Genomic DNA, 24,547 nt, shown 5'->3' on the forward strand with positions numbered 1-24,547 from the left:
GTCTATGGGGAAGGGACCTCAATAACAGAGAAAGACTATGAGACAGAAGAGATACTCTCAGGAGAGTGCAGGACAATATTGGAAGAGTCCAGGCACCTGCATCTGATACCCCTGTGATTGTTTCCCTCAGCAATCTCCAAGACAGGAGCTGAGAAAAGCTCTTGACATGGGAGCTCTGTAACTGGGAAGAGGAGCAGTGATATGGGAGTGTGTGGTGAGCAATGGCAGTGAACAGGAATTTTTACAGGACTTGAATAAAATGTGCAAAGTGCATTAAATTGTGAGGTCTGTGAACTCTTTTACAATTACAGGAACCCATTGCTGGCTTTAATCATGGGTACTCCCATTCTCAGTGTGCTTTGTGGCTCACCCCCTTCTACAATCAGCAGCAATTCCAAGAGCCACTCCCTGAAAGATTCAGCAGAGACATTCAGATTAGAGGAAGGTATGACCAGAGGAGATTTCCTTTTTTACATAGTGCTGGAGTGACCAAAGTTTGGGATTTTTTTCACTTTGTTACTTTCAGTGTTATTTCAAAACTTGAGCATTTAAAATTTAAATGTGTGCATCAGTAGTTAAAAAGAAGTAAACTCTCCACTTGCATGGTGCCAGAAAAGCAGGAGCACGGGGCACAGGCTCAGTACATTTCTGTACTTCAGGACAGCTGTGTCAGCACAAGTCTGGCTGGTGCCCTGGGAAGAGCAGAGTAGGTGCTGTTTGCCTCTGGGACCCCTCCTTCCAGAGAGGCTGTTTTTCCAAAAATTCCAGTTGAGTTAGTTGTGTTTGACACTCACGCTGCTCTTTGGAAAATACAGCACGTTGTAGATAGCAGAGAGAATATTTACTTTTGCAAAGCTTATATTCAGATAGGAAAGAGGAGTACACTCGAGTCTCTCAGTGCTGTTTCTTAAATGGTGTCTGACTGCTCTGGCACTGGGAGTATCTGATATCTCATTACAACTTCAAACAAGCCTTTGCATGTATCCAAATTAATCCAAATATTTGGTGGGGACCGTGTTACTTATTAGACTGTGTGCTAAGTGGGGAATGTAACAGTGAGTGTCTTTCTTTTTATTTCATTAATATTCTGGGATATTTCAGCTGTGTCCCATGAAGCACCATCGGTATAATGCCTATGAAGATATGGATGGGAAAGATAAAGAACACTCTAGCTATTTCTAATGAATTTATCAAGACAAAGTGACACAGTTACAAATAATTAATTTGGTGTTTTGCTATCCAGTGATGGTTCAGCAAGAAGCTCTGCAGAAAAGCTTCCTTTTCTCTTTTACCTTCCCTAAGGCACCCAACACAGAACTGAAGGGATTTTGTCCCTGGAGCATTTGTCTCAGTCCATAAAAATAACATCATGTATAGTGGGCCTGCCAACATAGAAAGTCCCCAAGTCTTAGAGGCAGAAACACTACACACAAAGAACACTTGTCACCTTTCAGGTACGACCTCAGACAATGAACAAACCCCAGTTCTCTCCCTGCTGTGAAGTAAGATCTTTTTTGACTCATTCTTGGGACAGGAAGACTCTAAGTGACTGGCTGTGTGTGAGCAGGATGGCTATTCTTGCACTGAAGCAAAAGAGGGGAGGAAAGTTGTGAAGACAATACCTAAAAAGCTTCCCATCTGATTGGACTGTGGACATTTTCCAGAACCGTATTTGCCTTGACAAGTTGCCCATGGGAAAGAACACAAAGTGAAACATTCTTTTTTGCAAGAACAAAATACCCAGAATTTGTACAATGCTCCTTTTGTTAGGGAAATATGCAGAGATATTAATTTAGAGCTATTAGTATAAATAGATGTAACACCAAGAATGTTGCTCAGAGTGAATGAATTTTTAATGGCTCCTCCTCACCATAAAGATGGTTGCAGATATCAAGGTCAGGTTTTAAGGAAGCTGTACATTCATCACATGCTGTACATTTCTCAAAGGCCCCTGTGAGTAAGCTGTGAGGAACAAGGATGTGCTCTTCTAAAAGTAGCACAGTGTCTTACAGGATAATCAATACTAATAAAAGTATAGCTATTTGTAAAAATAAAGCAATCACTATTTCCTGGCTCTCTGTAACCATGATGGGATAACTTCATTCACTTGTGTTATTTATCTTGCACAGAACACTTTTCACAGCATGCTTTTGACACTAATAGAAGCAATTTTAACTGTTCTTTCAAGCTTACTGCTGGCCTTTTTTGTGGTAACTCATTCCAAGCAGTTAAACTCTTCCCAGATGCGAACATGATAACTGTGATTCTGCTCAGAAGCCTAAAGAGGTTTGTTGCAATTTGTTGTCAGCAGCAAACCCTTTTTCTCTGTGTGTGCATGTACTGTAGAGGAATCCAGAGCTCCAGCTTTGCTTTGCCACAGCTCTGGGTAAGCTTAAAGCAGGGAGGAGATCCTTCCTGCCAAGACAGCATTGCTTTGCCTGCTTTACCTGATGCCATTGTGCAGCTACTGCTATTTGCGCCTAAATCTTCAACAGAATTTGTTGTCAGGGACTTTACAAAATCAGTTAACACACACAGGCAGCTGGTCTGAATAATCACAACTCTTGTGCATCTCCAGTTTTGTCTCAGTGTAAATCAACCCAACATAAATACACTGAAATAACTACAATAAGTGTAGACCATTGAATATCTCAGAACGAGTAAAAGTCTTGGTGTTGCATTCCTTTTTCTAATTGGGAGTTTTGCCATCTCCCCTTTTTATTTCTGTTCCTCCATATCCAGATTCCTCCCACCCTAGTCAAGCAGAGCTATTTAAAAGCATCTTGGAGCTTTATTTTTAACTGGCTGCACGTGTGACCTCAGAAGGAAGCTATCTGCTCCAGCGTGGGGGGATGAGGCAGCGCTACTGAGGACAGAGGGTGCTTTGTCCAGAAATGAAAAGCTATCAGTGCTGAGACTAAACATGCATGGCTTTGGAAAACTAACTCAGGGAGGAGGGAGAGTAAGCTTTACAAGCCCATTGCTTGACCACTTTTACAGTCTTTTAGATGCTTGGTTGTTTTGTTGGGTTTTTTTGTTTTGGTTTTGTTTTGGTTTCTTTTTCTCAATAGTTTTCTATTTCCTTATCTCTCCTTATCAGCTGTTAGCTGCCTCTGGGCACTGTGGGCAATTAATTAGCTGACCTAAGCAAGGTCCTCGGGGAAAAACAAATCCCACAGCAAATCTGCTGTGTGCCTGTGGGAGCAGCATCACAGCTCTGCTGAGAAAACAGGCATGTTGTTATCCATGCTATGGTGTTGTGGGCGCTCTGCAAGTGAAAAGCCTACAGGGCATTGGGGGGTGTGATCTTGAAATGCTTCGCTGCAGCTCTTTGTGGCTGGGGGCATTATTACACTGGGTAAGTGTTAACTAAATTTAGAATATGAATGCAATCAGTGCTATTAATTATCCTTTTAATCTAATTCCAAAAAGAAAAGGAAATTGATTTTTATGGGAAGACACAGATAAAGATTAAGAGGTGATTTTTCATCAGCTGCTGCACTTGTTCCTTTTAGATTCAGACCTGCAAAGCAGATGAATATCACTAATAATTTTATCAACATAGTTCTAATTGTATTTACTTTGTCTGTACTATATTTAATAGCTCACAAACCAAAATATTTTCTTTCTCATAGATGCCCTTTACATCACTCCCAGACCTGAAGAGATTCCCAACTAGCCTTCCTGAAAGGAGGACACTTTCTCTCCCAGATTAACACTACATTTTCTCTCTTCTTCATCAAATGTGCATTTCCTAGATTTTCCTTTGAATACTCACCTTTACCAGCTTTTATTATCCCACAAGAGGAATAAACCAGCTGCACTGTCTAGATAACTTCTTTCTCAAGCATTTAAAAGGGATGGGGAGCTGGCTTAAGCACATTAGGTGGATGCAGTGATCAGATGCTTCAGTCCAGATTGTGCATGTTAGCAAGGGATTATGCTCTTTCTTTCATAAATCCATTTACATGTGTATGAAGTAGGGCCTCTCAGACACTCAAATCCATGGATCATGTCTCAGTTGAGCAAATGAATTGCAAAGCTCTTCCTCCATTATTCAAGTGTGCCTGAGCTATCAGGGTCCACTCTTTTAAATGAATCTGTAGTTACATGAATAGTGATTATTAGAGAAATATTCCAGTGGCTTTGGGTTTCTCTTAAGATAATGCTATATCTTTCTGAAAAGATGGGTCAGCAGGAAGGTGGGAGATGTTTTTGTTGTGACAGCCTGTGCCATTCCTCATGATCCTGCTTTACTCAGCTTTACAAAGTCCCTGCTTTGGGTTTCTCTTAAGATAATGCTATATCTTTCTGAAAAGATGGGTCAGCAGGAAGGTGGGAGATGTTTTTGTTGTGACAGCCTGTGCCATTCCTCATGATCCTGCTTTACTCAGCTTTATAAAGTCCCTGCTTCAGGGTCCCATGGAATTGAGGTGACTAATACAAATCTTTTCCCATTCTTAAATTAAAGCCTCATGAGTGTTGAAAATAGCTTAGCAGCATGATATTAATGCACTCTAAAGACTTTAAAACCAAAAAGCAAATAAACCCAAGCTTTTTGCATTTAGCTTGATGAGTTTTGAAGCCTGATGTTTAGCATCCAATTTATGACTTTTGTACTTCTCTTTGCCTGCTGTTAGGAAAGGGAAAAGATAGCTTTGTCTGAAAGCACCTACAACCTAGTTAATAGATTCCAGAGATTTTCCACCTATGAAACTGAGTAGGAGAAATACTTTAATGTTCATATATATCTACATATGCCCCTTCCCAGTGAGAGGTTCACTGGAACCAGGCCTTAGTCACAGTGAAGTCATATGACAGTGTGAACCCATTTCAGTGAGCTGGAGGCTTACAAATGTTCTTCATAAATTTAAATTAAATCACGTTCAGCTCTAAGGAATCTCATTATTCACTCTGGTAAGAATTAGGACAGAAGTTTAGGGCCAAAGTGACACAGATCAATTGATTTACACCATCTGGGATGTGGTCTGCAGTATCTATTTGTCTCCTATTACAGCATGAAAAGCAAAATAGTCCTTCACTGTTGTATTGACTAATCAAGCAAAAACAGAAAAAAAAAAACACCTCACCAGAATGCAGGATCTTGTTGATTTGTGCATTTAATCAAGAGCACGTTAAATAGGTCCTAGAATCATTATGCCTTCCCCCTGATGTAAAGCAAAAATTCATCTGTTGCTTGTGCAGGAACCTCCAAAGCAAGAAGAAAAAACAAAGAGACAACAAAGAAACAACCAAAAAGAATTACAGAGAGTAAATTAAATTTCACTGTAAATCTTTGTTTGACAAAATGCACATTGCTGCAGAGGATTAGAAGGTGATAGCATCAGTCTATTAGCTCAGAGATTAAAGTAAAAATGTTCTTCAAAATCCTATCACATTTATTTCTTTGCAACCAAAGTTGGTGATTTAGCATTATGGTCACTGAATCTTTTTGGCTTTTTATTTTATTTTCCTTTAGTCTTTAAGTTATAAAGTTTATAGTATCTGCTTGATATAGTTCATTTTAACATCAAGAATTTGCAATTTACATGAGGCAGAGAAGATAATTCTACAATGCACACACTTTTCTGATTAACTGTGTGTGACTTAAGTAGATCTAAGAAATGTGTTTTAACGAGTGTTTTGAAAGACCTAAATTCAGCCAGGCTTTATGATGCAGAAATTATTTTATTTTTTTTAACCAGTCTAATTTCTGACAATCAGTGCAGTTCTTTGTTGTGCAAGGTTATTGCCAGTGGCAGGGGGAGGTCTTTGCCAAGGAAGGGAGATGGGAGGAGGGGACACAAAAGCAGTGTGGGAGCAAGTTCTAGTGGAAAATTTGTGCCAAAGAGCACTATATTAATTGTTCTAGAAAAAGCTGTGGGACCAGGGTCTGAGAATTCTTTTGATGAATATGTAAAGTGCACCATTCTGAACACAAATGGCTAACCTCGGAAACACAGTGTAGCTATATTGGCTTTACTCCACAGGTTTCCTTTGCCCTTTTTTTCAGAGAAAATTAGCAGAAATTACCTGTATAGGTCCACTTTTTTTATCTTCTAATTTAACAAGCCTTTTGAATCACCCATATCTTGAGCATCAGATATTTGAAAAATGACATCCAGTCCACCATACTTTCATGAAGAGGTCTATCTCCTTTCTATCACTGGAATCATGTGGGGCTGCATGAGAGAACATTAATTTTTCTGAAGATTTTTTTTCCTTTGTCTCTTATGCTGTCCCTGTCTGAACTACTTCAGCTGAAGAAGACTCTATTTTAAGAAAAGATCAATAAATCTCTTCATAACTGGAAATGTTAGAGGGTTATTCCAGAACATTTTAGCAGTATCTGCTAATTTCTGTTCTTTGCATCATGTCCTCTATAGGCTTTGAGATTAATTTGTCAGTGTGATATTTCTGTGATCCTGGACACAGCCATACAGAAAAAAGATGCATTTCTATTGTTTGTTGTTCATAATGGTATAAAGTGCAAATCATCTTTGTCAGTGGCTTCATATTAACCAAGATGTGACTGCTTTAAACATCAGGTTTAAATGTCCTGTATAAATAAACAAATCTATAGGAGATAGTTCTGTCCTCATCTTGACAGGTCTAGCTTTAAGTTGTAAAATTTGTTTAGTAGCTTCATAATAGAGGAGTTTATTCACACTCATTCATGGGACAAATGAAAATTATACAATAGAGATATGTAAAACAAATGAAAATGAGAAATGGAAAAAAGCAGTGGGAATTTTGTGTGTTCAGTTCAGAGAAATATAGAAAGTATTAGTGTGATTGTAAAACTGGAGCAGATAGCTTCAGTCCCTACCAATAAACTCCTCAAGACTCTCTTTCAACAGATATTTAAGTCAGGATTTAGAAAGCTCTCTTGGATATCAGGGATATTGAAGCAATGGGCCAGACATAAATCTATCCTCTTACATAGTGAATAACAGTAGTTAATATTGCCATTTTTCTATTTCCAGTTATGTATACTGTCTTCACACAATGTAGGACAACCATGTGACCATCTGGGATTTGTTTCCTTTTCCGTGCTTCCTCCTGTGTCCTCAGTTAAGTTTTTGGTTTCTCCAACAGTGGAGTCCTTTTTGGGACTTTCTCATGCCTTGTGTTGGGCATCTGGCTTTGGGTTTTCAATTTCACATTATTTACTGAATGTTTAGGCCTTTCAATGCTTTCCTTGCTGGTACCTAAGTGCCAACATAAATTTTTAGGATCAAACACTGCATCTCTGTCTTAAGTACACATTTTTTAAAGGAAGTTTGTCTTTACTTGCTTCTCTTGACATGAAACATACTTGAGCAAAGATGGGCTGTATTCATTTATTTGACCCTAAAATAGAGCAAGAAACAAAACCTAGGAAATGCTTTCCATTTATTTTTTCCATGTACCTCAAAAAGAATTGGTACTGAACAGCCAATATCTCATGTTAAGTACAGATTGATTCTTGGAGACTAATTGGTGAGATTTATTGACACTAGAGAATTTGGCTAGTTATAATAGATTCTATTCATTATACAGTTGATAATGCAATGAGTAGCTAATTCTAATTTTCACTGTTATGCCTTTAAGTCTGACTTTCTGTTGCTCACATAGAGATGTTTAAAAACAATTAACCTTAATTTTTTTTAAGTGGAATATGAGATTTCAGCTATTAAACTTCAATTCTGTTTTAACTGCTTCAGGGCATTAGACACATGAATCCTGAATTCTGGCACCTTATTAGCACAGGATATCAGGATCTTCAACAAAGAAATGCAAGGTCTGATTTTTAGTTTTATGCATGTGTGGCTTTTCTCATATCAGTAACCCCATCTATGAATGAGGATCCTTTCTTTTCATTAGTTTCTGTATCAGACTGTAATTTCTTGTTGTGGCGCAGCACAGCATAGGCCAGTGTTTAATTAAAAATTGCAAATGTCCTGATGACCTGTGCCTGCAGATAGAGGATTCATTTTAGCACATTGCCATAAAAAAATGATAGCTGGCTTTTCAGACAAAGCCCTTTTTTTAGGGCTCAGAAATTAGGCGTGCATTTCTACAAAGCAGAGTTTGAGAGAGATTTCAAAGCAGATCAAAGTTAAAGGGTTTCCTGATGGTTCAGCTTTGTAGCACTAAGCCTGCTGGGTGTTCTGCAAGGATCCATTGTACCCATCCACTCTGAAAGCACAGCCACAGCTTTGCATGCATTACACCAGCCCCGTTTTCAGTCGGGTTTTACAAATTGCCTAATCCAGGTTAGGCCTTTTCTGGAAGCTCTTTTATCCTTCTAACATTTGCATAATGATCTCAATACTGTAATTCTTGTGTGACAGTGTGTTGAAGCTCTTTCTGATTTACATTAACGATAGTACAAGAATAATGAAATACCAAATTGACTTCATCGTCTTTCACAACTGAGAATACCATAAATTTCAATGTTTAAAAAAAGTGTGGGACCAAGTTCACTCCTGGTGTAATCACTATGACATCTCTGGAACTAGGTGAGGTGTGCATTGACTTTTTCCTTCTTGAGTAAATATTAACTCATGAGGGGGTAGATTCTATTAAAGACCTACAATTAAAAAATGTGAACTTGTCACATTGGTACTCTGACAGAATAATAGGCTTTTTCCCCTAAAATTTTGATTTAAATGTGATAATCTCCTATGAAAATTCTCGGCTAATCATCTGAAATAAAACATAGATGAGGATTGCATGAATGCTTTATGTGAATGGTAAGGAAGTAAGTCTCTATTTTGAGGCATTGTGTTAAAATTTGCAGGACTGCACAGCAGGTAATAGCAGGCTGAGTTCCCATTTCTGTCCTCCTGCAGACCTTACAATGAGACAGCATATGAGCTGAAAGGTGATCTCAAACAGCCATGCAAAACCAGTTCTGAGATTATGAAAATCAGGGGTGGTCTGGCAGATTTATTTACTGGAAAAAAGACTTCCATGGTAATGCAGAAAAAAATTCATCTCCACTTCTATAATAATAGACTAAGAAACTGAATTCCAGGGTGTGATGTATGTATGTAATGTGTTCATGTGTGTAACTTGGGTGGGTTCTTTTAAATAAAGAAAAAACCTGTTTAACAATTGTGTCTCAATGCAACCAATATTATCTGATGGCTTGTGATGAGCAGGTCATGTTAATATATGCTTTTTTTTTGTGCTAGCTTCTTATCAGTGATTAAATGTGTGAAAGACAACAATCATGCAGATGACACTTTGTTTCTCTGAGGGGTAGTAGAAACCTTATATATCATTTGCTGAGTTCAATCAGAAGTTTTCAAGTCCTTTTTATTTATTGTGATTAAAGGAGATAACTCTAGGTTAACAAAAATGCTTACATTTCAAATACTTCAGATGGGTTTTCTTCATAAAGCATATTCTGTGACCTTTAAAAATAATAAAAATTATTAAAATTACTAAAATTATCAAAATGTTGTTCCACCAGAAGCTGATGCATGTGTGATTGAGTATTCCAAAGTCCCAATTTTGTGGCACATTATGAAGTAATTAGAAGAGAGACTGTGAGAAGCCATAAAGTTATTAAAGTTGCAATGATGGGAGACAGTAGCTGACTCCTCAAATTATCTGTGCAGCAAGCAGGTCAAGGAATTTTCCTGCATGAGCTTGGATGGAGCACTTTACAGCCTTGAGTAAGCACCTCATCCCAGTCTGGCTCCATAAGGGTGCTTCTTTCTGTGCTTCAGCATCACTCAAAAGAGCAGTTGAGATGAGAAAGATGCTGTTCCCTCTCAGCAAACAGAGAAGCTGCAAGTTTGGATTTCTTCCTGTAGCAAATTGTAGGGAAATGGCAACTACTAATGATAGTTTTTCCCCTGAGGAGCCCCAGTGCTGTGCTGTAATTTTGGATGTTACAGCTGTATTTAGATGCCAAAGCCTTCAGCCAGGAGACCATCCTTGTGCCTGTGAGAAAGGCTTCTCCTGTGCTGGCAAGGCTACTGCACAGTCCTGTGTGGTGAATAGTAAATAATCACCCTGTTTTCTCTATTTTCAGGAGATTTGTCCTCACCAAGATGAGAGTCATTCCCAAAGGAGCTTTCACAGGACTTGTTGACCTAGAGAAAATGTATGTATTGTGTTAATATTTACTAGGAAACAACTATTTTACTCCAAGCAGCACTTTATGATTGCAACTCCTTTTACAGCCTGTGAGCAAGTTCCTATCACAGAACTTCATATAGTTTTATCTTTCTGTTTAAAGAAAAAATTGAATCCTTTTTTATTTACACCTTCCAGAACAATGTTGTCATAAATACATTTTCGTATCAGCAATTAGGCAGTCTTCAGTCAAAGGGTTTGTTGAGCAAGGAGTGTCATTGCAGTTAAATACAGTGCCATAGCAGAAGATCACATGAAACTGAATATTTTGTGAGTTTTGGAATGAAGCAGTTCGAAAGATTAGGGAGGAAAGAGCTCCTGTTAATAATAGGTCAGTAATTCTCTTTTCCCTAATGAATTAACTAAATAGGATTGTTTTGTGCATGTTCAGAGGCAGCTGGCAGGACGTATGAGAGAGTTTTCTTACAGGTGATAGACCCAAAAATCTTAGTACACAAAGAGTGTAAGCAGCTCATTTCTGTGAATTTTAGTGATCAGCCTGCAGGTGCAATTATGAGCACCTTTGATGAACAGATGTATCTTACATTCATTAGTATGCTATTGTGGAGGCATTGCAGCTCCACCACTAGAAGGGAAAACCCTTAGCAACATGTTCCCTACCTCTCTTTAACAACAGAAAATCTATGACTCTAGCAGGTGCTAGCACCAGAAATTATAACCTTCACTGTCCAACCTGAACTATTCTGCCTCGTGTATGATTTTTCTGAAATATTTCATATATGGGCAAATCACATTTTGCTTAGAAACAGAACAGCACTTGCACCCTGACAGGAGGGGATCACAAACAGGCTGTTCACCCAAGAGCAGTCTGAGTGGGAGTGGGGAAATGTACTTAAAATGCAGTACCTTTTTCAGTGCTGTGTGTGCAATGGCAGAACTCCAAAGGACATTTCTCTGCATCATTTCTACCCTTCTCCCTCGTACTCTTGCATGAATAAGGGATTTAGCAAGAAGGTGGTGAAGGTTCATTTTAGCCTCGTCCTTATGGAAAATCATTGAGCACTTTGGACGGTGATGTGGGTTGCAAAGTGCATTGTGAGCTGCTTTTGTTATCTTTAATTACTCAGAAACCATATGTCAGATGTGTATGAAGGCATTGAATGGGATGTTTCTAAGTGGTGATTTATTGTTAACCAAAAAATTATATATGGAAATGGGCTCAATCTGAAAATACATCCATCTACTAGTAGTACATGGAAGAGAAATGGGGACAGTCAATTTATAGCAAAATTTCCTTGAAAATAAAAGTGTGATAAATATGTAAATGCGACCAATCAACATCAACAAAACTGTGGTATTTGCAGATGATATAGCAAACAGATAAAATTTTAAATAGCTCACAAATCCTAAACCTAACCCATAAAACATTCATCAGAAATATTCATGATAATGTAGCGACAAAAAAAATGGGTAATCAAATAATAGATTTGCATATAAAAACACAGTCTTTGTATGAAAGCCTTTTTACTCTTGCAAGATCATGCACGGAAAGAAAGATTAAGCAAACTGTAGCCTATTTAAGGAAAACAGCTATTAATAATGTGATACCTCCATATGGTACAATGTGGATGGCCTGATGTATACAAATGAGACACTTCAATGTAGTGTATGTGTGTGCTCCCGTAGAACTGAGTAGGCTAAAAATGAAGAGTGACAATATTTCCTGAACGTGTTACTGAAGAAAAACAGAATCTTCTTCAGTCCAGCATAGCTCTACTCGTGATCATCATTCCTAAGTGTGTTTCTGAGAATAGGGAGGTGTTAAAGCCCAGAATTTGGAGGGAAATGGTGGTCTCTGGAATCACCCTTAGGGAATGAGGTAGTTGATTACAAGTTGGAAATGCAATGGTCAGAGGCCACCTTGGGCATAGCAGACTTTGGCCTGTTTAGGACACTGATTCAGAGAGTCCTAAATAACAAACAAGTGAATAACAAAGAAGTTCAGAAAAGCTTCAAGTAGGAGATCTTAAAGGCACAGAAGTAGTGTTTTATGTGCTGAAAGATGAGCTGTTGGGGAAGACCAACCTGGCTAACATGGAGCTTTCGCAGCAACCCAGGGAAAAAGTAGTTTATGACCTTTGGAAAGGTCAGGCAACTCAGGAAGAATACAAGGATGTCATTAGGTCATGTAGAGAGAAAATTAGAAAGGCAAAAGCTCAGTTAGAATTCAATCTGGCCACTGCTGTGAAAGGAAATAAAAGGGGCTTTATAAATATATTAATGACAAAAGAAGGGCCAAGGAAAATCTCATTCCTTTAGTGAACCCAGGGGGAAAGATTGACACCAAGGATGAGAAAAACACTGAGGTAGTTAAGGCTTTCTTTGCCTCAGCCTTTAACAGAAAGACTGGTTATCCGCAGAACATCTCCTGAAAAGAGTTTGTAGCCAGGTGGGGCTTGGCCTCTTCTCCCAGGCAAATAGACAAGAGGAAATGGCCTCGAGGTGTGCCAGGGGACATCAAGGTTGCACGTGGAAGAATGTCAGAATTTCCAGAAAGGGTTTTAAGGAGTTGGAACAGGCTGCCCAAGGAAGTGGTAGAGTCACCACCCCTGAAGGTGTTCAAGAAACGACTGGACATCACTGGTTTACTTGACATGGTGGTGTTGGGTCAAAGGTTGGACTTGATGATTTTGGAGGTCTCAGTGATCCTTGAAGGACCCTTTCAACTCAGAATATCCTGTAAAATATCTGTCTTTTCCAACCTTAATGATTCTGTGATTCTAGGTTAAATCAGAAAGGAGTCCTCCCCAAGAATCCTAACTCTGTTATATTTCCCTTCAGAGTGAATGAAGGCTTTTGAATTTTCTGGTTTTCAAAGAAAAATAATTTCTTGATATTTTCCTGCTTTCACTATGCATTTTAGTATCTTCCCAAACATTCAAACTGCTGAGACCTTTAAATAGATGTATTTTGCCAGAAAATGTCTAATAATTTTCAGTCAGAGTATCCAAACAAGGTCTCATTTTTTTTCTATTTGGACTGTCCAAGGACTTTCCAGAATGGACACTAATGACCATGATTCATAAAGGAAAAACTAGTGTGACTTGGAAATGTTGGCATGGAGGTATTGATCTGACCTCCCTGGTGAACATCCAGTTTAATTACCAAGACAAAATCTTTTGGGTTTCACCTGATTTTTGTTTTTTAATTTGGCAATATTGTCATTGGAATACTTTTGCCTTTTTTTTTAAGAGTGAGAGCCAATTTGAACAATTTTCTAGTTTGTCATTATCTTCTCAACCATCTAAATTCCTTCAGATGCTGACAAAACATGAAATGACCATTCTGCAGACTGTCATATGGTGCAACAGATTTCCTTAAGTTTGATCTGAGAGAAGGATCTTTTCTTCTTAAATAAAATGTTTATAGTCATGAAATAAACTTACAGTCTCTAATTATCATAGACTTCTCTTACTAAACATGAAACTTGAATTTTCCTACAGAAAACCCTTTCAGAATCCCACAGGTCTGAGGAGCAGCCTTGCCATCTTGTTGCCAGCAGCTCTCTGACTTCTGCACAACTCTGGCTTCATGTTAATTTAGCAAATAGGTGTTCAGGAAAGCAGATTGGTTATTTTTGCCACATGTTTAGTCTACTCCTAGGTCTTAGGCAACTGGAACGTGGCAGTTCTTCTGGACTTCTGCTTAACCAACTTGTTTACACTCCCAGAACTAATTAACCCTCCAGTTACTAAATTAAAAAGCAGTCCCATGCAGGCACATACCTGGCAAAATCAATCTGACATGCTCAGCAGCAGCTGTGTCATTCTCAACCTGCACAGAAAGAACTTAATTTGGTGTAGAGACAGTCAGAAGCTACACTAAGTGTCTCTTTTTCTGTTTCTGAGTTTCCTGCTGTTACTACGAGGTGGCAAAGTAGATTTGTGAATCTTGATCTAACAAGGCTTGATTTGGACATTATATTTATAGGAAGTTTGATCTGATTGTGTTACCCTGTGCAAGCAAAAGAGGCTCCATGTCTGTACCCTGAGGCACAATCCCCTTGAAAATTCATCATCAGTTATTTGTTCTTTTTGAAGGGTTTAAGCTAAAATAATGCTTTGGTTCATCATTTGGTCTCAAACCCAAACTATGTGCAGCCCAAGGAAACTCAGCTGTGAGGATGAAGTACTTCTTGAACTAGAAGATGTCACAGATGGAAAAAAAGCACCATTACTGTCCCTGTTTTTATTTTGGAGTAATTGGAGGGAAGCATTTCTTTAACAGATGCTGGCAAAGTCACATTTTAAGAGCATGAACCGTGGTATGAATAACAGAACTTGATGAGCTAAACCCATAATGACCTCTGGGGATCATGGAAAGCTAAAGCTTTTAGGGTTGAGGGAAGTCACCAGCCTTCCTTTTCCTGGAAAGGAAAGTATTCTGTCCATGGAAGACAACAGCTATCTACTGCTTCCTCATGAATTTGTAGAGAAAAATAGCCCTGAATCAATTTACTCAATTACTTAGTGCATTCAAGATTTTCTGGCTTTCTCTTTTTTGAGACTGTAGATCCAGTGACAGTTCCTAAGGAAAATGGTGCTGCTCTGTGTCCTAGACTCACAAGCACCAGCTTATTTCACAAACCAACCTGATGGATGATGCTAAAACCTCTCCTGTTTGCCCCTCTATGCTAAAAGGCAAGTCTCACTTTCCTTTGACTCAGTTGGATCACACTGAGTGATCACATTGAGATCACCTTTTTTTTTCCTAAACTCAGAGGGGTTACTTGTGGACAATGGAGTCCAGAAGATAGAATTTGAAATCAAGGGGTGTCTCTCTGTGACTGGGGAAGGACAAGAATTCTTGACTGTAACTCTCACCTAGAAAATTTGGCAGAACACAAAGACTTCACTTTCTCTAGCAAGTTACAACAACCTGGCAAATTGATGCATTCACCATCCAGATCTTCTTCAGCAGTAGCCATCAGGCTGCCTGGGCTAGCAAGTGGCTAACCCATGTGCTCCTAAAATCAGCTTTATTAAGCTCCTGCAGGTGACTCCGTGACACTTTCCAGCACAGAGCCCAAAGGTGTGGGAGGGAAGGGGGAGAGGCAGGAATCACAGGAACATCTAAGGACAAGCAGTCTGTGTCTTCTGCTACCAAGAAAGCTGTTCAGCATTTCACAGCTTCTCCAGTTTTCTTGTATTGTGTGCTGCCTCATTTGATATGCAAAAGTCCAGGCTTAAATAAGTTCATTAAAGCCATTTTGAGAAAATGGTTATGATTAAGTGTAGCCAAAGCATTTGGAAATTTTATCTAGGCAGGAGTTGCTTTCTACCTTTCATTGCATCATTTGGATTAACTTGCTTTTTATTTTTTTGCAAGTGGAAAAATATGGATTTTTAGGATCTGCTGTGATATATAAGTTAAATAGTGCATGCTTATAAAAGTATTTATTTACATCCCTAAGGTGAAAGTGGTACACAAACCATTCTGTGTACAAAAATACCTACTGAATAAGGTAAAAGTCATCCTTTGGTAGCAAATACTCCAGGGTATATTCTCAAGGTGCAACTCTATGGATATTAAATTCTAATTTACATTATAGGAACTTCTGTGTAACTTTCTGCATCTTAAGGGCAGGCCATGAAAATAAGTACGCTACTTAATGCATTTAAATTAGTCTATGCATTTTCTCTCAGGGAACAGAGGACTACTGTTCAAAAACATTAAGGCAAGTAACCAACACAGGCAAAGAAATTCAAAATTCAGGCTGTTATCCAAAGAATAAATGTTTGAATGGGGCCATTACGGTTATGTGGAGCTTTCCCTGCAGCCCTGGACAAGTCAGCAGACTGGTGTTTGGGCAAGGAGCTATCACAGGAGGACTTCTGGCTCCTGCAGCTGGACTTGCAAGTCCCAGATGTCCCCACCCCAGCTGACAGTCTGTGTTTGATGGTGATCAGCGGGTTAGAACAGGGATTTTCCTCAGAGGAGGGGTTGGTTGGTCCATTCCAAAATGGATCGAACAAATTCATGTGAGAAAGCTTTTCCTCAGGCAGACAAGCATTTCAGGGTGTGTCAGTCTTCTTTTGCTCCCTCTGCCCTTTGAGATGGGTTCCCACAAATGGCATGTGGAAGGCAAGCAGCCACAGGAGCTTCTCCCAGGGGTTCTGTATTCATGGTGGTGGAGCAGACGGGCAGAGCAGTGCCTGTGCCGCTGTCTCTCCGTGAGCTGCTGGGGTACTTCTCCTTCTCCAGGCAGTGCCATTCCTTCAGACCACCCTCCTGCGGCCCTTGGAAACATCACCCCCTGGATGGCAAACTTTTGTGTTTGGAATTCAGTTTATTTCATGCCAGAAGAAGCTATGCCTTGAGTTCTAAACACAACAAGAATGAAGACTGGGTGGCTTTATTACAGTCTATAAAGCTTTTGCTGCATCATCACTTTGTATCCTGTTTTTCCCTGCCAAAGCTTAACTGTGGAAGAGATCTTGCACTTGCAGTTACTGTTGTCATCCCTTGCACAACTGAAAAAACCAAAGGAGAAATTTATTATCCACGTCAGTTTCTCACTACTGATGTCAAAGAGCAGAGATTTAATTACAGTTTTGCTACATTTCAGGGAAAGATAATCTGATCACAGGATTTTTTCTAATGCTTGGGTGGAACAAAATTACAAATAAAGTAAAAACCCTTAGAAGAAGAAGCTAGGAAATATAAAATCAATTAATATTGTCCATATCAATATTTTCTATATTTTCTATTCAAAAAGTCACCAAAAACACCCTAATATTTGCATATTTTAATTGAAACACATCAGAGCGCAAGAAAGAAGTATTCCATAATTCTTTCTATGTGGTTTACTATCTTGATGCTTGCTTTCTTTGATAAAATAAATTTAGAAAGAAAATACATTTTGTTATTACTTGCTTTTGTTGAGCAAGAATGAGCTTTGTGGTAATGAACTGTTAGCAGAATCTTTATTTGTTAAATGCATTGGTGTGAAGCCAGCATTAAAGACTGAAGTATTTAATGGGAGAATCATCTTGCACATCATCTCAGGTCCCTGTTCTACAGCTGTCTAGACAGAGAGAGAGAGAGGAAAAAAAAAGGGAACCAACTTGTCTGAATGTATGCTAAATGCTTTAATGCCTTTCCCCAGTGACATACTGTTCAGATTACCTGAATTCATAAAACATGAAATGTGGTCAAATGCTTGTGTGAATTCCCACTCTGTTTCAGGAGGAAACTTTGATCCAGTGTTCTTCTGCCTTCCTCCATGATAACAGATAAAACTAAGTGCATGCTAAATTAAGATAGCTTTTTTGCATATATAAATGTAGGCTCTCAAGTAGCCTCATTCATCCAAAATGAGATTTGGGGTTGAAATGCACAATTCTTAAAGATTGTTTCAGCCCGGTGGGGAAAAAAAATCCAACCAAAAAAACCAAAGCAAGCACCACCTCTGCAACTGAAAATTTTATGAATATCAAGATTTTTTTTTTCTCAATTAGTAAGATTATTTCTCGTTTGGCTTGCCCTGCTCTTGCACAGTTTGCTGGGCTTCCCCTGCCACCACTAGGGCAAGAAGCTGGGCTGGGGGTTCAGCATCACACGGAGATATTTCCTTCCCCTGCACCATTCAGTTTTGTAAGGCAGCCCCAGTCCAGGTCCATGCATTTGAGGCATGAAGCTGATTATTGTGACTGGCAAACCTAGCGAGGAGCCTCAGAACTGATGGTCTCCTGTGGTGCAGAATTAATCCCATCATCTTTCTTCTTTCCTCCTGTGGGTATGGTCACTGCATGCTGAGGAGGCTGCTGTGTTTGCTTTCTGGCCAGCTTTTTGACATTCATCTCAGGTGCGTTTGGGTAGGATTTTGTTCCAAGGGGGAAGGATGGATGCTGGCAAAATCAAGAATTTTTCCCCAAAATCTGTCACTTCTACAATTTTCATCTCTTTCCTCCAGAAGATTCCGCCTATTTGGAAAGAAAGGAAGTTTAAATTTGTATTTTATGATGAGATTCATGTGCTTTCAAGGTAGAATAAATGACCATCTAAGTGACTTTGTAAATATAAAAGTACTTATTTACTAATTAACTTACAACAATTCTTAAGGTGGCTGAGTGGTACACTTATTAAATTTGTTTGCATATGCCACAGAACTAGGAACTCAGAATTGCCAGTTCTGTTTACATTTCACATTTTCAAATATAATTCATCACTCATATATGGCAAAATATAGGTTTTTTTCTCATGTGATGTGTCAGAATATTGTTCTGAATTAAATAATTATCTTTTTCATTATAAAATCAGTATATGCATTCTAATATCCATAAATGGTTTTCAAAAAGTTTCCCTTTGTGTGCTAGTTACATATTAACTCCCAAATTTCTTGATAGAATTCAGAATTAAAATGTACTGACTTTTAAAAAGAACTGTAAATACAAAAGTAAGTTTTTTAAGGAAAAAAAAAGGGAAAATATGTATTTTCTAACTATTAAAAAAGCTTTTTATAGGATTTTTTCTATTAATCTTGTTGAGTGTACTGTAACTGTACCAGTGAGTGAATGCAAAAGGTGTGACCTCCTTGAAACTGTGCCCAATTTGCTCTAAATGGGATTTGCCTCAATTTTTATTGTTGCCACTAGTAAATATTGTTTGTAGAAAGAAGAAGTCTGGCACCAGATTGGAAATGGCAATTCCATTTCAGGAGGATTTCAGAAACACCTTCCCATATTAATTTTATCCAGCTTTTCTGTTTATTTTAGGACTAATGCTAGTGGAATTGACATGTTACAATGAAGGAGTGTTTCCCATTGCTATACAAATGCTGATATAAACCTCAGCATTTATGGAAAACAAATGTTGAGATGAATCAAGACATTTATTTTCTAAGCAGGAGATGTTGATTCTCTGACAACATTATATTACACAGCCTTTATTTTTATTATGCCAAATGATTGATGTGGATTTAATCATTAGTTTGATGGCTCCTTTGCTCAATGGAGAGGAAACTGAGCATTTTATCATTATTAGTGAGCTGCATTTTGATTTTTCTATCAAAGGCTCTGCTGGCCCTAATTCATCCCAGGTGTAAAACCAGAGATTCATTTTGCCCATTGCTTGTTTTGTGACCAAGCCAAGAACAATTTTCTCACAAAATACTGTGAATATTTGTTTTGATTTTTAGAGCAGGAACCTGTTTTGGATGAAGACTCCCATATATGTGTGTGATTCTTTAAAAATAAGAAAGAGTGGTGTACCTTTTGTGACTAAACTACTCGCCACATGGCAGAATATATATACTTATATACTTAAATACATGCATGTGTACTGGTTTATACATAGAGAGTAGTCTGGGAAACGTTAAAATTGCTAGGATTTAGAATGGTAGACAGATACTAAGCCAGAAAATATTTTGAATGCTTAGGGAGCCAACACCACAGATGGAAATTGCAAATGGTTGTGAGGGAAATGCAGAAAGCTGGAGAGCTCTTGGTGTCTGTAAGTTTTCCAGAGTAGTCAGCAGAAGACTGGGAGCTGGGGACAGGGACAGCCTTTTGACTTTCCCAGTTCAGAACCTCACCTCTGAGAGCTGCTGATGTCACTTTCTGAAGGAGGATGTTCAAGAGAACATTTCTGGAACAACTGTGGGATAGTTCATCCACATGGAGAATGTATTTTGTCCACCTCATAGGATGTTACCTCCTCTGAGCAGAAGAAATGCACGTAATAAATAAGGGGTCTCTCAGCACAAATGCCAGGAATGGTCTCTCCATTTTGTCTTGTGTTTGGAAGTTTATTCACTAAAAGCAGAAATAATGCAGAATTTCATGTGGGGACAGAATTAAAGCAGTTTTTGTTGTTTGGAAGCATTGTTTACTTCTGTCTTGCTTTTCTGCTCAAGAGCACAAAGATTTACATCTTTATCTGGAAGTGTTTATCCTTCCCAGTGTAATTATGAAGTGAAGGTGCTCATTAGACATGTCTAATCCCTTTGTCAATCTTATCTTTTATTTGGAATGAGGTTTTTATAGTGATCTGTTTTTCATCTTTATTCCCCACCTTTTTAAGGCTTCTTGTGCTGGATTTTTAAGATTTATGCTTTTCCCATCTGTGCTGTGAGAAGGGTTGAGCACGACGCAGTGAAAAGAACGTGCTTATTTATTATTTCTGTTCCCAATTAGATAAGGCTCTCTGGGAGAGCTGGCAGCAGCAGAGCTCCCTGGAGGAAGGGCTGTTGGGTATTTCCTTTGTGGGATAAAGGGGCTTTGCAGCTTTCAGGAGCTGCAAGTGGCAGGAGAGTTAGAGGCCAGAGATGGATATTTGTCACTCAAGGTCTGCCCTGGAGAGCAGGGAGCAGCCCCAGGGGTGGTGGACAGGATTTACAGCAGGTCTGAGCAGAGCTTACTGCCACAAGCCATTGAGGAACTTGGCCCTTCAGTGTTTAGGGATGGACTGCACAAAAGAGGGGGACAAACTTTTCAGCAGGGCCTGTTGCAACAGGACAAGGAGTAGTGGTTTTAAACTACAGGAGGGTCGATTTAGATTACATATAAGACACTGTTTGTGTGCTGAACCACTGGAATGTGTTGCTCAGAGAGGTGGTGGATGAGCCACCCCTGGCAATATTTAAGGTCAGGTTGTTCTGGTCTCTGAGCAACCTGCTCTGGTAGATGTCCCTCTGGGAGGTGGACTGGATGACCTTAAAAAGTCCTTTCCAACCCATACTATTCTATGATTCTATGAACTCCAAACCTCCAAAGCCATTGGATGTCAGGGTAGGGAGGATATAAAATCTTCCCAGTTCTCTTCCAATATCCTCTAAGGTTTTTCTGCTTTGAAGTTAATTATCCTAGTTGATATTCTAATAAAAGCTGCCTTTTTTGAGCTTAAAACCCTCTCATCCTTCTTGGAGACATCCTGTGCAGAGGAAGGTCAAGACATTGCTTCAAAACTCATGACTTGGAGTGCCCTCACATGGCACTGTCCAGACTGTTTTGTCATTACATTTTCACCATGTGCCACATCCTGGCTCCTCCATTCCCTGATCCTGACCCTCTGTTGGGGGACCCGGTGCCATGAGCTGAGGCTGGAGGCACATTTGTAGCAGAGGAGTAAACTCCAGGGAGGATCAGAGGACAGAGCCAAGGGGCAATGAATTTCTATAGAGGAAAGTAAATGGATTTCAGCTCATCTGCGACAGCCATGTGCCCAGGCATAATTGACAACACAAACTGTTTATTTAAAAATAAGCTTGGTTTTGCCTGTGTTTCTTGGTAGCAGACCTAAACACACTAACAAGTAAAGTGGTTTTTCACAAGCCTTCATCTGTCAATATCAAGGATCCTGTTCTGTATTCCCAGGACCCAGAGTAGCTCTGAACAGCACATTATATTTCCATCCTACTGTGCTGCCAGGCACTGTGCTTTCAGGGTAACAGATAACATGTTAACGACTGCAACAGGCTGCAAAAATGAGGGGGGAATTGTGTCAGCAGTGGGCAATCACTCAGGTCTCCAGACAGAGGGCCTCCTAATGGGATCTCAGCTCAGCACTGTACAGGCTTAACTCCCAGGCAGCACCTTCCTGTGAACTGGACACTCTCCACGTTTCAGGCACCTTTCCCACACAGGGAGATTGATTTCATATTAATAAAAGTCTAGGACATAATTGTTCTTGATTTCGGTGGTGTGCAGTCAGCATCAGCCCCAGCAATGTGACAGTAAGGTATCTTTTTATCTGCACACATAGGGATGCTTCTATTCCCCATATTTTGTGAATCTGTTGGCAGGCTGAAAGCTCTCTGCAGTCAAGAGGCAAAGCTCTCATTTGCCACAACTCCTTTGGTTCATAGGAGACTGAGTAATGGCAGAGCAATAATTGTTCTTTGGGGAAGACCACCACTCTTTGAGGAAGACCATCCAGGAGCCATCTTGCTGTTATTCACTCTCAGTGGCCTTTTTTTAAATCTGTAGAGCTTACTCCAGCTCTTACTCCAGCGCTGACCTTGTCTAATCGTATTGATTGTTAGCAACTGAAGGCTAATTAGGAAGCAAGTTGCTATGGCAATTCTTGAGTCATACATATAAAGAGAAAATACTGCTAAAACCACTAGTGCATGGTAACTATTAGCATAGTTAAACAAATTAAAAAATATAATTCATTCAGATGTATGCTGGAATTCAGATGAAGACCTAATATGCTACAAGGAAGTTTTTCCCTTGCTACCACATTTTCCTCTTTCTTGGTAGGTTTTGTTTTTGGTTTTGTTTTTTTTTTTTTTTTCTTTATTTGTATGTTGAATGAGTTATACATAATTTTAGCACTAAATGACAAAGTAGGCTTTGGGTTGTTCTCCACCCCCACCCAGCAGCCCACACAAAATATGTCACAACAAGTTTCGTGTGACAGGAGAATGGCTCAGGCAGAGGGTAATAGGACTTGGAACCCCCCAGATTTCTGGGTCATTTGTTCATATCCAGTCCGCATGTGTGTGATGAATGTTTTATTTTCACTTGGGTAGGCTGATGGCTGGCATACCATGAGAGGGTGAGCTCAGCCTGTGCCCTCAGGAGATGGTGATTCATTGCAAGCTGAGGCTGTCACAGCTGGCTGTCAGCAGCAGCAGCCTCTCTTGGCCAGACTTTGAAATGGGGTCTCAGTGGGTGTCCACACTCCTTTGTGGGGCACTGTGGGAAGGTTTGATTGCTTTGGCCATGCTGTGCCTCATCTGTGGATAAATGGAAGATTTTTGCCATCCACATCAATAAAGTCTTTTTACCTGACTTTTAGCTAAATGTGACCTAAAAGAAAATCAAGCACGTTCTCCCTGTTTAGTGGGGGGCTTCCTTCTTCTCCTTTGGCACCTTCCTGAGTAATCATGTCACCAACATACCTGAGCTCTCCTAACAGGTCTCCACCTGTACATTTGTAAGGAGGAGGATATAAGAGCATGAGTCCTGGTGCCACCCTTCTGGACTCTTTGAATGATGAGGCAAAATGGATATAGGAGAGTCAGAGGTCTAGAAGTGAGAGAGTTGCGTCCTGAGCTCAGGTCATGCCATGAACTCCAGGGGGGTTTCTCTGCCCCTCTCAGTCTTCAGTGGATGAATGTCCTCAAATTGACTTTGGCAGCACACAGAGAAAAAAGGGAGCAGAAGTGGAGTTGTTTTGTAGCATTAATCTCTTTTAACAGGTCTCATAGATAAGTATTCTCTGTGTGGCTTCTTGGGACTTGCATGCTCACAGAGGTTCATTCGTTTAACTGAAAATAAGTTATAAAATTGATTAGAATTGTGTGCCAGTTGAAAAAAGACAGTAACAACAAACAAACACACGCACATGAGAAAACACATACCAAAAAAATCAAAATATAGAAGTATGTTTGAATTCATTTGGATCAACTAAATCTGAAACATCTGATGTGGGGCTTTCTGTGGTCCTGAAGTTAAATAGGTGCCAGTGTTCTGACCTGCCATTTTGTGGTACCAATTGCATGATTTCAGGGCAAAGACAAAAATTAAAACCCCACATACTTAAGATGCTGCACAATCTGTCCTCACCAAAGGCATGCATGTGGAGCACAGGGGATTCACTTGGAGAATCTCTTAGCCACAGCCACACTTCAGAGCCATCTGGGAACTGGTGGAAAGAGTATAATGCAACCCTATTACTTTTGTGTAGAAGAACGTGGTGTGTGCAGGTGCTGCTGGTTGCTTTCTGTTTGCTGGATCTTTCTGCATGTAAGAAAAATGCTCTTTTGTCCAGGCATCTGGTCCAAATTTGAGTGATTCCAAGATAAAGTATCTTTCAGAAAGAATTCTGATCATGTTCCATATTATTATGTTGTATTTGTTTCTTCATTTTGCCATTAAAATAATTTAAAAATGCATGCTTTTTTTCCCCATCTGGTGGAAAAAGAAACAGTATATAATTTTTTTTTTTTTAGTTTTAATTCAGTATTTAACATTCCTTTAAATCTGAGCTAATTTGCTGTCACAGGATTGCCTCTAAGTTTGTGTACTTCCATGTTCTGTGTATTGAGCTGTGTGCTTTCTAGAGAAAATGCTTATTCAAAATTGCAGGAAAATATGCACTCCTCTAAAATGTAGAATGCTAATGTAAATACATATCCACTATTAAAATCAATGGATTTTCATTCCTTCTGCTGCAGATTCTGAAATCTTCTTCAGTCTCAACTAAAGCAATGATATTTATCAGAAATTACGGATTTAATTTTATTTATTTATTTTTTAAGTGTGTTTCATCATCATGACTTTTCCAAATGGTGATTTTTGTGGTTTGCGACCTCTTCAGGAATTGTTTTTCCCCCTTATCAGTAGTATTTTCTCAGAGGGTTTTACCAAGCGTGAGTGTTGTGAATATACTCTAAGTTCCATTTTATTTACATCAATACAGGAAGTCTGACAGAAAAAATATC

At 39.2% G+C, this 24,547-nt stretch overlaps 1 protein-coding gene across 3 annotated transcripts in view; it reads left to right on the forward strand.

Annotated features, from left to right (window-relative positions):
* LOC120501440 (follicle-stimulating hormone receptor) overlaps positions 1-24,547 on the forward strand; it is an 81,318-nt gene that overhangs the window by 19,341 nt on the left and 37,430 nt on the right. For 2 of the 3 annotated variants that reach the window (XM_039707703.1, XM_039707704.1), the window contains exon 2: positions 10,031-10,102. In XM_039707703.1, coding sequence (XP_039563637.1) covers positions 10,031-10,102 — 72 coding nt within the window. Of the gene's footprint in view, positions 1-3,229; positions 3,359-10,030; positions 10,103-24,547 lie in introns of those variants that run through there. The other variant, XM_039707705.1, reaches the window with a different exon arrangement.

The sequence above is a fragment of the Passer montanus genome, unplaced genomic scaffold (assembly GCF_014805655.1).
Source record: "Passer montanus isolate IOZ18808 unplaced genomic scaffold, ASM1480565v1 scaffold2, whole genome shotgun sequence".
In the NCBI taxonomy this organism is placed as follows: Eukaryota; Metazoa; Chordata; class Aves; order Passeriformes; family Passeridae; genus Passer; species Passer montanus.